The sequence below is a fragment of the Vanessa cardui genome, chromosome Z, assembly GCF_905220365.1.
Source record: "Vanessa cardui chromosome Z, ilVanCard2.1, whole genome shotgun sequence".
Lineage (NCBI taxonomy): Eukaryota > Metazoa > Arthropoda > Insecta > Lepidoptera > Nymphalidae > Vanessa > Vanessa cardui.
In genome coordinates, this window is record NC_061154.1 from 9,340,937 (window position 1) to 9,358,619 (window position 17,683).

A 17,683-nucleotide genomic window follows, 5' to 3' on the forward strand; every position below is an offset into this window, starting at 1 on the left:
TCATACGAGTTTTCATCCCCTATTTAACCCCCTCAGGAAATGGATTGTGAAAAGTCCTTTCGTAACGCTACGTACCACATGGAATTCCTGTGCAAAATATCATCCCGTTACTCACTGGCTTAGTCAGCGTGATGTATGTCAGTCATTTTAAATAATTTTTTTTATGTTTATTACTGCTCTTAATATGAAATCAATATTTGTTTTTTTCACAGAATCACGCAATGACTAAGTACGTAGATACTGCATTTTTATATGATAATTTCGGGATGAAAATAGAATATGAGATATATGACATTACATATGTATATCATAAATACTTAATAATAGGATCCAGTGGTCATTGGAATTTATTACAATACAATTTTCATTAATCTATATCTCTACTTAATATTATAAAGTCTGTCTGTATGTGTGTCGCTCTTTCACTACAAAACCAAGTAACCGAATTAGATGAAATTTGTTACGAACTAAACTTGAAGTCCAAGAAAGGACATAGCCAATAACTAGTCAAGAAAATAAAACGAAAAAAAATATTGAGTGCAATGATATTCTAATAATCAGATATGTTATATCCATACTAAACAACAGAAAAAAGTGTGCCGCGCGGGGACCGTTTGTTTTAGTTTATTTTTACATTTCGTTAAAAGTAAAAAGGATAGCTTGATAAAAACAACAAGTAAAAAGGTTAACTAGATGTTTTAATTACGCAAAACGTATTACTACGTAATTATGATGTATTATAACGTATTACTACGTAAAACAACTAAAGGCAAACGTCCCAATTAGGACATTTTCTAGTCTTCACTTTTTGCGCGTTAATAACATATCTGTTTACTACAACATCATTGATTGAGTGTATTTCGTCCAAAGATACAAAGTCCAATTATATTTTTAAATCTGTTCCTTCACTAGTGGACCGATTTTAATGATCCTTTCCTATTACAGCTTGCTCGGTCATGTATATAAAGTACATTAAGGTATCGTTGCGTATTTCACTAGATATCTAGCCGATTTGTAAAATAATTTTAAAGTACCATTAGAAGTATTTTTTGCAACAAAAGTACTTGTAATAGCAAATTTTAGATTATGTTCGAAATGTAACTTGTTTATATATTTTTAAACAAACAACAGACAGTCAGACAAACATAGTTCCTGTCGCATTTATAATATTAGTGTAGAATACATTTTTTACACATTTTTTTTAAATAATTACATTTAATAGTGAAAGCCGCATCCATTTAATCAATCGTGTTGCTCTTCAATATTAAACAAATAAAAAGACACGCAAATAGGGACTTTGTTTTGTACTTTTAAAAACTATTCATCGCTAAAAAAATTATGGATGCGGTGTATACTATAGCGCGTTAAGTGTAAGTAGGCGTTGGGCAAACACATGTACTATTTTTTTTTGTTCATTTAATATCTTTTTTTTTTTATTTACCCTTATTAAGAAAACTTACCCAAAATATATTAAAAATGAGACGTAGAAAATTATTTTCTAGGGAGATATTGGAAAAATAAACAAAAAACTGGCAAAACAAAGGTAGCAGGTGCTGTCACAGGAACGCCAACTTATACTTGACAGTCTATATCAGTGTTTGATAATATCTATGTTATTGTATTGTATGAAAATCTGCTAAGTTCTATTTATATCCTTTATTTTATATTATAAAGGTCGACGCTACGTAATTTCCCGTGCGACGCAATTTTAACCTCCCATTCAACTACCCTCCTAGGGAGCGATGTTACCGTCTTTACAGTAACATTTCTTTTGTTGTCTTTGTGACATCATAAGCAATAGAAACCGTTCCTACGACACGACGCTTTCATAGTACTACTAAAGCAGTTTTTATTGTTTTCCTTTCTAGGATATTACTCAAACAAACAAACGAAACATGACCGGACTAAATAAAGTAATTAGTTTAGCTAGTTTTGAGAACAACCCTTCGACTAAATTGTTATAAAAAAAAAAAAAACATTTTAATAAAATATTTCAAACTTGAGCATAAGAAAAATCTTTCTAAACGCATTTTCTCTTTAAAAGATTAATCAGGACTTAACAGTGGTTTCATTTCAAGCGAAGCTTTATTGAATATGCCCGGTTATACAACATAAGTCAATTTCCTTTAAAGAATTGAATTGAGATCGCCTGTAAACTAAAATTCGTTTAAGTGCAATCGCCGTTAGTTCCATTTATTTAGAGTACAGTTGGATAATAAAAGAAAAGACATATGATTTTTCTAAATAAAAAGAACTACATAAATTTATTTTATCTTCTACATCTTATTTACAAAATAATATATCCTGCCTGATTGATTCATCATCGTCAAACTTAAACTGTTAAAATCAGAGCCATGAAATTAGGTAAACATAATCGTTTTATTAAGTAAACACCAACTTAGGAAGCAATTCCGAAAATTGTACCCCTAAGGGGGTAAAATTAGGATTGAAGGTTTCTATGAAGGTCCTTCATTATAAAATTAGAAATATGAAACTTTATTTTTGGGATACTGAGGGGGTAAAATAAGGTTTAAAATGTTGTGTGAAAGTCCTTTTTTAAGTTTAATACATGGATATTTAATTTTAGGATACTGATTAAAAATAAGTAGATACATAATTATGCGTTTTTGGATATTCGATTTTAAGGAGTGAAATACACACAAATATGGTATTATATTAATAGGTCTTATATTGAAATAATATATACAACGCGATCAAAGCCAGGGACAAGAGCTGACAATATTATACACATAAAAAATAATTACCACATGTTTGTCCGTGCTTCAAATCGGTTCATTATTTAGCTAATTCTCTTTTTGTTGTATCTATAATTTCCGCGATAAGGTTAGTATGAACAAAATATTTAAAAAACTGAGTTTATATATATACTTAATAACATTATAATATAAATCTCGACATGATAATATAAATTGGTTACAAAAGGTAAACAAGAGAACAGTTACATTATTATGTTTGATAAAAATATAAGGTTAGATTTCGAACATTTTCCTTCTTTAAATTTTATTTTTCAATTGGCTCACAGCAAGAAAAGTGTGTCTCAATTGCAGCTAAGGATGAGATCAGACAATAGAAGTCCAGTTTGGACACGTACTCTCGGCTTAGTAAGTTTTGCTTTTAAAATGTATCAAAAATAAATCCAAGATGACGCAGTTGTTTGAACTCAGTAATATTAACTGAGTTTTGCGGGTTTTGAAATGATTAAGAGCCACGAAATATTCATACGCTTCTTCCATAGTGATATTATGAATACCTAAGAAACTCACTGTTTTTATGGACCATATTATATGAAATTTGGTATGAAATATATTATATCCAAGAATAGACATAGGCTTCTTTTTTACCTAATACCTAACGACGAACACCTAAAATGCGAGTGAATCCGCAACGATAACTATTTTATAATATATAACTCATCTCGGGCACAGATGTCCACGAAACATTGAACAATTGAAACACTTTATATATGCATGAATTAAAATTTGTAAGTGTACAAATTGTTCGTGATTATTACGTTCAGTCAATTGATTCATATGAGCCTATGCCAATCCACATTAAATTAATTCACGTGATACATTTACGATACGATAATCTATAGGTCACTGTTTTCATAACAATCATTCAGCTGACAATATTTTCACTCAAAGTCATCGATATTTTAGCCCAGTCATTATATACTTTTGGAAATGCAAATAAACCGAGAAGGCTATTTTTTGAATATATTGTATTTTTAAAGAAAATATCAAAAAAACAATTATTTGTCATGTAATACTCTTGTGGTTTAAAGTTACCCCTTTCGGTCATTGATGGGTCATTGACCCTCAATCACAAGTCACATATTTTACCGCCAAACAGCAATGCTTAATATTCGTTTGTTCTAACTTGAATGGTTGTTAATCTATGGTGAGTTATGACCACATGCCATCATTTAGCCCATTTTCAAATCTGCCTAGGACAGAAGGGACATACATACATAGCTCTTACTTCGAGGTTGACTGTCAATTGGCAATGGAAAAATAGGTTAATACCTGGCCGTGTCGTATCGGTGAAGATATCTGTTACGTGGTAGGTGAGGTACCTAAATAATAATATATAATACTAAAAAAGCAATATAAAATTTACGAGTATAATACTAAACGAAATTTTGAGGTCAGACAATTTTAGGACTTGGCTCTAGATGTATCATAGAATTGTAGGTCAGGTCTACAATTCGTACGTGCAAAATAACTTACGACTATTCCAGAGCGCTCAAAAATGAGGTAATCGGAAATGTCCGCAAATGGCAAGCGATTAGTTTCTTCCATCTCTTCTCCATTATGTTTGAGATTGGTAGAATATTTTGCGTACGTGAACGAAAGATAGCATACTAACATTATTTGTCGGTATTAAAACAGAGATAACAAAGAATACTGTAAATTTGACAATTTATTGCATCAATAATATTGTTGATAGACTTATAAGACTGTGTATTAGTAAGACAACAACAACATTTCAATAGACGAGTTACGCAAAAGTTTTAAGAAACGACTGTGTAACCAGACTCAGACAAAACAGAAAAATTGGAAATTTATTTTTATGAAATTGTTGACAACTTAAATTAATTTCTTCAATTAACGTGTAATTTTGAACTTGTTAGAATATTTTGAAGAATAAACTGAAAACGAACCCCTTACCACTGAAACAATAAAAAAATATAGAGTCATTGGCTGAGAACAAACAAAAAGCGGAAGCTATTTAACGATTCACACTATAAGTACCGCGTTTTATCGCTCAATCTAATAAAAGCTACTATAATATCGGACTTCAAAGCAACGGAAGGATCGATGTTAATACCATAAACACCGTTTAAACCTGATTATACATTTCAGTTCGGAAAATTTTAAATCGTTGACGTGTAAGTACAAACCACCTAATATACGAGTACCAAAAACCAACAACTTCATCTTTAAATCTGATAAAAGTTGCAACAATTAGTATTTCGGTAATAACCGCTGTTTACTAAAAGATATACAATTCTATTTATTAAATAGAAATTAAGCATTACCAGTTGCCAAATACGTATTTATAAATAGAATCAAAATTTTACAAATATTTTTCATCTTAGCCTCCAAAAATGAGCAATGTATAGTCGTAGTAATATTAGTGAATCGTGTAATTTACCGATCCTATATAAATTCACGAAATTCGTAAAGGACATTTCATTGCGTGCACCCATCGATGCCGGCTATACAACACCTTGGCAACAGGTAAAGTGGTATTAACCAAAGCACGTAGATAAGGCAGGTTGGTCAGAAAAAAGGACGAAACTATATTTTTCGAATTATACACACTGCTCTAACCTCTAAGCAAAGCGAAAGATTAACGATAGTGAACTTTTAGTTTCTACTTTTTCGGGATCCACAAAAAAACTTATCTTATTCATATGGAACTTTCATATTATGAAACCAAAGCTAAGTTGCATTTGTTTTCACATATCATATAGTTTATTATGTCAGCGTAGACGGAAACAAATTTATCGGTCGTAGTGCTTTCCAAGCAAATGTTGCCAAAATTATAATTGATACGCGAAAACTTCGTATAAATAGCCTGCATGTTATAAGAATGTGATAATTTTTGAAAATATAAAATTGGAAAAGTTTATTTATTTAAATGGCGAATATCTGACACTAAGTACGTAATATTTCGTCGGATATTTATAAATCGCATATTAGTTTAAAAGAGACTTGAGCACCTCTTAATCTCGATTGGAAAAGCATATAATTCGAAAAATGTAAGATCTAATTCTGTATTGGAATTTATTTTTAAGGGATATCTTTTGTCAGAAAGTCAAAAGATATCAGAACAAGATTGAATATAATTTAAATATTTGAAAAGAAGTTGTAAATTATCGCAAGAATGTGGTCCCTAACATACTGTTAAAAATATCGTTTTCTATCTTGGTTGATTATACACTATCGAAATTACTTTTATAGTATTTTTTATTTAACTTATGTACACATTAAGAAAAGTAGCATGAATAAATAAACTTCGTTACCAGAATAATTAAAAAAACACACAGTTACAAAAACCTATTCCTAACGATTCTTTCACCGTAATCTTCAAATTGCTTTTTTTGCACCCAAATTTTTCCAGTATCAGGAAGTCCTGCAAACGTAGCTCCACCCAACCAAGATACAGCATATGGCTCAGGTGATGAAATTATTGTAAAAGGACTAGTAATACAACGCTCCAATTCAACTTGTAACCTATCATTAAATCCAGGTATCGCTGCCATACCTCCACAAGGTACAATAGCATCATACATTTCCATTCTTATTTCCGGATCACATTTTAATGAAGCAGTAACTATAGCCTCGTGTAGTGGTATAATATTAGTTTTCTCTCCTTTAACCAAATCTGGTTGAAATATCAATTCTGCTGCCATAAATGCTTCATTACTTACGTCTATTACATCATCACTAGATAATTTATAATTCCGTTTATAGTCATTTCTTGACATAGCGCCATCTGGTGTAACATATAAGGTTCTTGTTTTTATATCTTCAATATGATGAGGTGATTTGATTTCTTGTAGAAGATTACGATCAGCCAGGCACTTCTTTAAGTAGTCTGAAATTTGTGAGCCTGCTAGATTTGTACACATATGAGCATACTTTGTCATTCCTCCTTCATACACGGGTATGATATCCGTAGTATCGTACCCGATATCGACGCATATACCAGTAGTAGTTCCAGAACCATACATCGCTAGCACGCTCTGTGACTGAATGCACACGGCTGGATTGTTAAGTGTTTCAAAGAATACTTCACAGCATTTAATTCTGAAATTTTTCAAAACACAATAAATTATTAGGACATATATTCTTATTTAATTTAAACTTTTAATTTAATGTGTCTCTATCATACTTTTCCTCTATAGTTGCAGTTAATCCGCAAGCCAAGATGACGGCACGATCTTCTGGTGCGACCTTCAACTCTCTGTAGAAAGTGTGGTGCCAAATTCGTTCCATATTATCCCAATGTTCTATCCTACCATTTACCACCGGATGACTTAGCTCCAAATCTTCAACTCTTGCTATTGCGTCATCTCCAACGGCCACATCGTAATATTGTCGTCCGTAACTCCCATGTAAGTAATTCGGTCTTCCAATTAACGTTCTAAAAATCGCAACAGGATGATTGTCGCACGCGAACCCAGCTTTAATACTATAGCTACCATTATCAATTACAACTGCAGGTTTTTCGAAGGACATATTTATAATATACTTTATTTTCTCAACATCTGTTACTTTATAATGTATTAATCGTATGTTGTTACATTAAGAATGATAAGTTTCCTAATGTCAGAAATGAAGTTTGACGTAAACAATTGTTGCTCATTTATTTAAAAAAAAATCCCAATAGGTCTATGTGTGTCATTCAAATTCCTTACCTTTGTCTAAGATGACAAGATACCACTAATTTGAATCCATAATCTTTCAAAATTTTAGATGAACGCGAGATAATTGCTTCAGGGTAAAACTGGAAATCGCTTCAATTTTTTTAATTTCCATGTAACAAGACAATATTACATGCTGTACCAATTTTCTACTTGTGCTAGATAAAGGGTACAATAATCTCTTAATTTCCGGTCTTTCTCACCGTTCACTAATAACTTCAAAACAAGGAATTTTAACGAAGATTAAATAATATTTATTATAAAGACAATATTTTGCGCCTGTGGACGCCATATAACATCCTAAATAAAAAGTGAAACAATTATAAGAAATTAGATTAGCAGACCTTTTAGGTGACAAGAACTCTCAATTGGCCCAATTTTTCTGAGCAGTGTCTTAATTCAATAAACCTTTTCTAAATATTCATTTTGTTAATTATCGCGCTCAAATATTTTTTTACAACTTTTGCTTTTAATGTTTTATGTATATACTTAGAGCACAATATTTGTTGTCAATTACGAATCACAGGTTTGATTGAAGTAGGTGCTTATTTAGCTAACATGAATTAAAGAGGAGAGGCGATCGACAATGTGACCTGTGGTATTATGTGAGAAGGAACTCGAAACTCGCCGAAGAATACGAGCATGAATTGTCAGAATATGCTACACGATATTCAGTTCAATAATTATAGTACTCGTATCTATATGAACGTATCTGCAAAATTTGGTTGTCAATATTACAGGTATACCTAAGATACAAAGTGAATTATAACATATATGGTTCTTAGACACAAATAAATGTAAAAATATAGATCACATTACTTATGCATTACATTGTGAAAATAATAATGTATCTTTAAAATCAATTAGCCGATACTACTTTCTTACCTGATGTCAGAAACATTCACCAAAGTGCTACCGCTCAGTATAACAACTTTATAGAAAGTTTTAACTCGATATGATACTAGGATCTCAATATATAAGATTTTTCTAATTTATGGCAGTTTTTTTTTTTAATTTAATTATAATATTTTACTCTTATCATATCATTATAAGTGCGATAGTAACTGTATATGTCTGCCTGTGTATCTGTTATTCTTTATTATGATATATTTTATTTGTTTCTAATTTGTAGAATTGTTTCAAACATACAAATTTCATAAATTATAATTTACTATCCGACTTTGAAGCAGTTAATTTTTGTAACTGCAATTTTTATTTACGGACAATGAAAGTAAGATTCATACCCAAAGTTTTTTATAATTTTTTTGGTTAAGTTAAACCACGAATTAATAATTTATTCATTAACTATTTTTACAATAATATAATATATTTTTCGTAATACAAATAAAATAATGCAAAACATGAAATACATTAAAGTAGCTACGTTATTTTTTTTAACTTAACTATTTAATAAAAATCATCATCATACTGAGACGTAGACGTACCTCCTTTTATAATGAATACATAAAAAAAATATTTCAGTACGTGAAGCCACCTTAATAAACACACACACATAGATAGATATAGTATTAATATGACACGAATACGTATGTACAACATACAAAGGGACTCTTCCCTTTGTAAGGGATGGTGAAACCGAGAGCTGGGGAAGTGAAACTGGCGCAGTCGGAAAAAAAACAATAGCACTATAAATACTCTCGGGTGTTACGGGTTCGCTTCCCTCGCTGAATATATAGAACTAGGATAACATTATCTTCAAATTAAAGAAAGAAAAGTCTCATGTTTATTGAAATAGGTAGGCAGACTGACTATTTACTGGAAGACTGACAGATGGAAATAGCCACCGCTGCTCTTAAACATTGGTGCTAGAGGAAATATTAACCATCCATTCGCCAATGCGCAACCAACCTTGGAATATAGGATACTTGCGCCTGTATATACAGCGTAAACTCTCTCTCCATTCAAACTGAACGAGAACTGAAAAATGTTTAGTGTACCGGCAGAATATTTGATGCAACTTACCTATATTGGCTTTATCAAAAACCTACCGCCAAATTATAATATTGTATTCACATTTCGCTGGTACTTTACAACAAACTACTTTATTTCTTTCAAAAAAAAATATTCAAATTTAATTTAGGCGTATTATTTTTGAAGATTCGAGCTCTCGAATTATCGACAACTTTTATGGCCTTATCATAAATTATACTGGGTAACATTGCTATGTTTCCATTTTTACTTTTTTTTAAACATGTATATTATCTATATGAACCTACTAGACTTTTTAAATAATATAATACGATTAAATAAATTTTGTTAAATTTATTAATAAAATTTATAAAGAACTCTTTCCGCTCCCCCATCCTCATATTCATCTCTTGTCATCCAAAAGCCTTTGGAAGATTCGAGTGATGCTAAAATAGATCCGCCAATCCAGACTCCTAAGTTCCTGGAAGGCATTGCAACGACATTCGCCTTAACACCTGGCAAATCTATTACTCTTCTAGACAATTCGACTGTCAAACGTTCTGAGAATCCTTTGAACATACTCGATCCACCTGATAGTACTATATTATCGAAGAAAAGAGATTTATACTCCATATCACACTTGTAAATACTTGAGCAAATAACATCCGTTACATTAGGACAATCGAATCCTTGTAAATTTGGCTGAAAAAGTAATTCAGGGCAATCAAACGCTTCGGAACCAATCAATACGTGCTGACCATCCGGAAGATAGTAAGGGACACTTTCTTTGGAAATTTTTGAGGTGGTTGATGCTTTATTATAATCAGTTGCTACATAACATAATCCACTCTGGAAAATAAAAACTATATATACTAAATTTTATAGTAGATAATTTTCTCGCATGTTTGTTTGTGGCGTGACAGGAGTTAGGCGTTAGGTATTCTCTGCCTTTTCATATACAATACAAAATTTCATAATTATCAGTTGAGCAATTAAGGCGTGAAAGCATAACAAACTTTTTTTATGCATTAAATATTCTAATAAGATACCTTCATTTTTTCCAATATGTCTCTCTCAATTGGAGTTGTAAATGAATATCCGATCTGACCAAGGAGGTTCTGAAGACGGTCTGTCAAAACGTTTCCATTTATTTTAGAACAAACAGTTGCATGTTTTAAAGGAAATCCTTCGAAAACTGGCGAAGCATATGAGCATGAGTGACCGTTTTCCCAGACAACTCCCGAAGTTCTACCGCTGGCATGTAATACTAATGAAGTAGATACTGCCAAGAACAAATCGTGAATCGTAAATGACTCGAAAAGTATTTCTGCCATTCTTTTTCTATAATAAAAAAGGATATATATTAACAAATCGGTTTTGCAGTTTGTTGTACAAAGTTTTGTTATTAATAAAAAAAATACTAGTAATTATTTTAATGGGCATAATATTGTACAGAGTTAAATGTTTACTTGTCTTCTCTTGAAGTAAGTGGATGAATTGCAATCATTATCTGAGATTCCTCTGGAGCAACATGAAGTTCTCTGTAGAATATGTGATGCCACAGTTTCTCCATTTCATCCCAGTTGTCTATCATGCCATCTTTGACAGGCCATGTCAATTTTGATATCCCTCTCTTCTTTATCGCGTCGGTGCCAAAGTATACATCGGGGGTTCCATCAATAAGACCGTGTTGTCGGAACCTAACGATATAATAGAATGACATTAGATACCTTCAGTGATTGTACGTTTGTGAATGAAAAAAATACTTTATATACATAAGGAGGCGTATTGACAAATTAGCCCCCTGTTGTTGATCTGTCACCACGAACCGTAGGCATTGGTACCGTAAAAAATATTAATCATCCCTCAAAACACACACACACTGCCACATGCCATCAACCTTGGAAACAAAGATGTTATGTCCCTTGTTAGTTACATTGACAGACTCACCTTTTTAAACCGGTATGTTATATTCCGGTTATTGCCTTTAGGCGGCAAAATATATGTTGAGTATGTACCTACCCAGGGGCCTGGCACAAAGTCATACCATCAGGAGATAGTATTATAAATCAAATCAAAATTGTTTATATGATCATTAATAATATAACCTTCCAACCGTTGTTGGTGTTATACATCGAGGAAATGATTCTCCAGCAAATCCAGCTTTAGTAGACGAAGACCCTGTATCGAGAACCACCGATACAGTTTCGTGAGACGGCATTTTATAATACTTTGAAAGACAACTTAAATTAAATTGGGTTATAATAAAATTATTAACATATGCATAGCCTAGTTGAATTATAAGCGAAGCTTAATAGATTTATTTGTAATCCATTAAATGTGTTAATGTTTTAAATAATCAGGCTAAATTAATTTTAGACTAATTGAATGACCTTAACTAACCTTCACTGAATCTAATATGAAGTGTTAAATAACCGTTACAGTAAAATTAAAAAAAAAAATTGTAAGTCTTAAGAAAACGCGAAGTTCATACGTATATTTCGAATGCATTCGAAATTTAAAAATAAAATTCGTAAAACAATTTTTCACCCGTATTTGATTTAAAAGTTCAATTTCTCGGACCGGACAATTTGTTCGACGTGTGCCGTTTTACAAAAATGTCGGTAAATGTTCATGTGGGGATCAAAATCGATGTTAGTAAGATAAAAAATCCCTCATCGTTGCCTGAGGGATTATTTAGCCTTGTTGGACGCTTCGACGATTATCCAACTGAAATCCATTAAAAATTAAACCGCTTTGCATGTAACGGAAGGAAAAAGTACCTACTATATTACCTTTATTTTCTCAGCTGTACGTATTTCAAAAGAAGTATGTAGTTTTTAAAAGTATAAAAATATTTCGTGATGTTATATTAAATTTCAAATAAACTAGTTTTGATTTTTAAACGAATATTGTGTTATTGCGATGTACATACTCTAAAAATAAATCTTATTCTACTGCTAACACATTAAGGTAAATATTAATTGTGATACATACGAATATGATGAATATGTATAGACAAGTAAGTAATCGAAGAAAATAATATAGTAATTCATATATTTTAAATATTCAAATATATAAAGGCAACTTTGTTTTATACATAAATAATAGTAATTATTTCAATGATTAATTAAATAGAAACAAATATTAAAGTTAGTTGCCTAGTTCGAGTCTGAACTCTTTAAAAAATAAAAAAACATTTCGATATTAATAGATAAATTTAACTTTTATGTGATTGTATCATATTACTTGTGTTTTTACCAATAAAAAAAAACGTAACTCATATTTTGCTACTTCATGTATAATAAATAAATAATTATTGGACAACATCACATGCATTAATCTGATCCCAATGTAAGTAGCTAAAGCACTTGTATTATGGAAAATAATAAAGTAACAACGGTACCTCAAACTGGTTGTGTGGGTACAACATAGAAAATTAATGAACATTTTTCTACATAGGTTCGTCTGGGAGTCGAACCCGGAGTAGCATGCCCATGCAAACCGGTGTACACACTACTAGGGCCGTTCTACACACTCAGCTTTTGTCTGTGTTCTATTATCCTTGTTGGTGTCATTCATTAAACATTCCATGTTACATATATGATCACATAACATTTTGGTATAAAAAAGTCGCGATGATAATATATGAACATATTTGTTTAACCAGCTGAGTGCGAATTCGTGACGGTTAGCGCTACTGATCTACAAATATTAAAGTAGCATCTATAAACTTTACGCAGAGTGAGCCGAAAGTTCGCGTCAGAACTTTGTTTTATCTTTATTAGATCGTTGAAATGTGTTTGGTGGACCTCTCTTTACGAGCAGAATCTAAAAGCGTTTTGAGTTAGAGAATAACATCATATTCACTATGGACAATCTCTATTACAGGCTCCAGTTTGAAGAAAACATATAAAAGAATTATATCATCCCAACAAAACGCCTCATTTTTATACCAACGCATTTTAGATAATACTGAAATTGTGGTTATAAGAAATAGATATCTTTTATACGCACAATAAAACTGGAGTGTCTGTTTGTAATATTAAAATAGCCCTTTTTTACTCAATGCTTTTGTATGATGGTATATGCAAAATAATACTTTTTACATTTTTTATCTGTCTGTCTGTCTGTTTGTTCCGGGTAATCTCTGGAATGGCTGGACCGATTTTGACGGAACTTTAACTGACAGATAACTGATATAATAAGGAGTGATCGCGGGCACAGCCAGTTTAATACAAAACACAGATATGTGGATTCTGATCTTATAGAATATATTTTCAATTTCCAACTTTAATGATCTAAAAATATTTTATTTATCGAATATATTTTGTGATGCCAATTATCCGTTCATAAACGAATAAAGGCATACCTATATTCTGTAATGGAAATCCATTAAATTTATTTTCCGATATTAGCCTGGATATCGAGATCATAAGCCGAATTTTGGTCACAACCTTTCATGTGAATAATCGAAGATCCATTCGTTAATTACCTAGTGAAGACCACAGTACTTAAACCATAAAAGGTTATCTGATATCAGTCGAAACAAAAATAACATAAAATGGTTTTTATTACTATCAAAATGATTTTTAGCATTTAAAAGTAACCTGTAAATTTCCCACTTCTGGGATAAGGCCTCCTCTTCCATTTAAGGAGAGGGTTTGGAACATATTCCACCACACTGTTCCAATGCGGGTTGGTGGAATGCACATGTGGCAGAATTTCGACGAAATTAGATACAGGTTTCCTCACGATGTTTTCCTTCACCGGCGAGCACGAGATGAATTATAAACACAAATTAAGCACATATATAGTGGTGCTTGCCTGGGATTGAACCTGCAATCATCGATTAAGATGTACGCGTTCTAACCTGGGCCATCTCATTCTCACCATGATTTTTAGAATTTATTTTAAAATAAAAATTATGTCATTCGAAAGGTACTTACTGCCTATGTAGTCAAACTTTATAAAAACGCAATTGAATTTCAACCACACATGATACAAGTAAATAAAGTCTCTAAGAAAACCTAATAAAGCTGGAATCTTTTGCGAGAACTTTATAGAGAGACAGTTTTTAAGACGAAATAGCTTCTTTTCTAAAACAGTAGTGAATCGCTTTAAATAATAATCGACTTGCCAGTTTCACTTAAATTAATTCTTGTGTTTAAAAACAAAAGCAGGTAACCTTTCGACTAAAACTAATATAAACGTTTGGAAAAATATTAATTATTACATATTATTTGAATTAAATAATGAAGGTAAGCATGTATAATAACGGATGATGAGTGGACTTTACCTCCCATTAATATTGGCACAGTAAGAGGAGTTAAACATACCTTACATCACTAATGCCTCCCCACACATTAGCTTTGGTAACTTAGTGTAATGACCCTTGCTATTTTGCTCATTCACTCTTCAAAATGGAATACAGTAAGTAATACCTTGTATTGCTGTGTGGCGATAGAAAATGAAGAGTTGGGGGTACCTACCCATATGAGCTTGCACAAATCATCAAATAAATAATATTTATACTAATAACCCGGTACCGTTGTTGTAATACTTGAAAAGTAAAAATTCTATACGATTATGAAGAAATAAAGTTTTGAACGTCGATCACCACATAAGTCATTGTGCTCTGAACTTATATTTCAAAATTTACATATTTCATAAAGAAAGAAAGAAGTCGACAAAGTCTTGTACAAAGTTATGTCTTAAATCATATAAAATATGTATGGCGCAAGACTAAAATTTGACCCAAATTCCAGTATGTCAGTAGTGCTTAAAAGACAACAGCATTCGAAGTGAAAAAAAATGGACTCGAAAGAGCCAAGTATGCTTAAGGTTTGATACGCGTAAACTCTAACCTAAAAAAAAGAAGTTCAATGTACAACATTGGATTTGTATGTGTTTATATATATATAAAATAACAAGTCCTGATTGACTGATTCATCACCGAGCGTTAACTATTAAAGTTTGGGCCTTAAAATTTGAGTAGGATAGATTTATTGAGTAGGCACTAGGCACCCACTAAGGAGTTTTGAAAATTCTACCTTTAAGGCGGTGAAATAGCGGTTAAACGTTTGTATGGAAGTCCATCATTTTCAACCGACTTCAAAAAGGTGTAATTTTATTATTTCGTCTGTATCTCTTTTTAATTTTACACCGACTCCAAATATAACAATAACTAATAATGATTAAAAATAAATCGACACCTATTTCAGCGTTTTTGGATATTCAATCCCTAAAGGGATAAAATAAGCGTTGAAAGTTTGTACGGTAGTTTGTAATTTTTTTTAAGTTAGAGACGTGTAATTTTATTTTTGGAATACTGATTAAAAATAAATCGATACATTTTCGGCGTTTTAGATATTCTATCCCTAAAAGAGTGAAATAAGGATTAAACGTTTGTATGGAAGTATGTCATTTTTGTAGTTAAAAACATGAGATTTTATTTTTGGGAAAGTGATAAAAATACGCGACCAAAGCGGTGGGCTACAAGCTAATTATCTATATATTATTAAATCTCGTCCTTGATCGTAACAGAAAACATCTGTCGAAAATGTCTCATACGAATACAGACAAGTCCCAAATTGGCGTAATAAATATAATTGGATTTATTTACTAATAAATTCTGAGCAGCATCAGTTAGGAAGTGTGTTTCAGTCCCGAGCCTCATAAAACAGGTAAAGTCGTTGTCGCTTTTGCCAATCATTCTTCGCTCGTTACAAAAATCCGCGTCATCGGAATTCAAGCATATATTACACTGTGTATTTTAGTATCCGTACATAGTTAGCTAGTCTCCGTCGAAACCGCCGTCGTTTCCATTAGGAGGATAATGCATGTTTCAACAAAACAGTGTTAATCTTTAAGAACCAACTTCGTATAGCCTATTCTGTTTGAAAGAGAAGAGTAAAACAAAACTCTGATTTACATAGATTGTGATTTGCTATAAGCACTGCTATAAGCTACTCGAGATGGCCGAGTGGTTAGAACGCGTGCATCTTAACCGATGATTGCGGGTTCAAACCCAGACAAGCACCGCTGATTCACGTGCTTAATTTGTCTTTATAATTCATCTCGTGCTCAGCGGTGAAGGAAACCTGCATGTGACAAATTTCATAGAAATTCTGCCACATGTGCATTCCACCAACCCGCATTGGAACAGCGTGGTGGAATATGTTCCAAACCTTCTCCTCAAAGGGAGAGCCCAGCAGTGGGAATTTACAGGCTGTTGTTGTTGTTATAAGCACTGCTACTTGTATATTATTATTTAAGACAATTGTAACTTTTCGCTTACTCTTTCATCTTCCTAGGTGAATAGGATCGAAGTTCGATATTTTTTCAACTTTAAATACGGAATTCCTCTATATAGCGTTTTATATAAAAACAATATAATAATGTGTAGAGTCCACAAAATATTTTCCTATTTTTAAGTTTTAATATTAAAATGTAAGTTTTCAAGAGTGTATACAATTTTTTCTATCTCAATGTTGGAAATAAGGAAAGCACCTACTGGTCATCCTCTTAGTGATGAAAGTTTTAAAAGTGTGATACGTCAATTTCGAACTTAGATATGCACACTTCTATCCACATTTTAAGCACGAGCCATACCTTATATTATTAGTATTAAACTCGTGTTTAAAATAATTTATATCAGCGAAACAGCATTATTTATTATGTTGATGTGTTAGAAATCATTTCAATTATGTTTCAAAAATCATAATATCATTAACTGATTACTATATTTATTAGTGTCTAATTATTCTATCAATATTAAAATTAGTTGCGTTAAATTATAATTATTATGAATAAATACGGCGCATATACACAGTAGGGTAATTATAAATAAAATCATAAGATTGTCCCATTCTCTTTTAGTTATATACATGAGTGATTGTCGTCTTCGAGCTTCGGTCACAAGTAGCCGAACAGGACAGCGCTCTCTATTGTCAGTATTATCTAAATAAGGCAATTATTTTGAAGAAGTCGGTTTAACTTACTGTTACTATGGAAAGTTTCGATAAAAAAGAACGTGACCTCACCAATGCTCGTCATTACATATTTAAAAAGGCGTTTAATAATAATATTTTTCTTAAAATAATTCAAGTAGGGATTAGGAATGGATTTTTGTCATTCATCAAATAAAACCTCATATATCATATTTAGACACATGAGGTTAATAAATTTTAATTGTTATTTTTTTCTGTGTTCCCTCATCAAGCAGACGAGAAATTTAGAAGAGGCTGTACCTTTTGTCATTTGTCATTTAATTAACTATTTTAGCTGTAAATAGTT

The 17,683-nt window shown here is 31.7% G+C and overlaps 2 protein-coding genes across 2 annotated transcripts; both read right to left on the reverse strand.

Moving 5' to 3' along the window:
• Positions 1-5,147: 5,147 nt before the first annotated feature.
• On the reverse strand, positions 5,148-7,371 carry LOC124542978 (actin-1-like). The gene is made up of 2 exons (XM_047120945.1): positions 6,925-7,371; positions 5,148-6,839 (listed from the first exon to the last, which is right to left on the reverse strand). The coding sequence occupies exons 1-2, from the start codon at positions 7,269-7,271 to the stop codon at positions 6,077-6,079; spliced, it is 1,110 nt and encodes a 369-aa protein (XP_046976901.1). The 5' UTR covers positions 7,272-7,371; the 3' UTR covers positions 5,148-6,076.
• A 1,519-nt stretch (positions 7,372-8,890) lies between these two features.
• LOC124543260 (actin-105-like) lies at positions 8,891-11,606 on the reverse strand. Its single transcript, XM_047121420.1, has 4 exons — positions 11,494-11,606; positions 10,855-11,085; positions 10,435-10,726; positions 8,891-10,234 (listed from the first exon to the last, which is right to left on the reverse strand). Exons 1-4 carry the CDS (start codon positions 11,604-11,606, stop codon positions 9,743-9,745), a joined length of 1,128 nt encoding a protein of 375 aa, XP_046977376.1. The 3' UTR covers positions 8,891-9,742.
• Positions 11,607-17,683: the final 6,077 nt, after the last annotated feature.

What these genes read in the sequence shown, in the direction of transcription:
- LOC124543260 (XM_047121420.1), bottom strand. Translation starts at nt 11,606, where the DNA reads ATGCCGTCTCACGAAACTGTATCGGTGGTTCTCGATACAGGGTCTTCG. An exon ending in ACACCAACAACGGTTGGAAG is followed by an intron (nt 11,086 to 11,493) that starts GTTATATTATTA and finishes TTATATCGTTAG; the next exon opens with GTTCCGACAACACGGTCTTA. An exon ending in ACATATTGGAAAAAATGAAG is followed by an intron (nt 10,235 to 10,434) that starts GTATCTTATTAG and finishes TTTATTTTCCAG; the next exon opens with AGTGGATTATGTTATGTAGC.
- LOC124542978 (XM_047120945.1), bottom strand. Translation starts at nt 7,271, where the DNA reads ATGTCCTTCGAAAAACCTGCAGTTGTAATTGATAATGGTAGCTATAGT. An exon ending in ACTGCAACTATAGAGGAAAA is followed by an intron (nt 6,840 to 6,924) that starts GTATGATAGAGA and finishes GAAAAATTTCAG; the next exon opens with AATTAAATGCTGTGAAGTAT.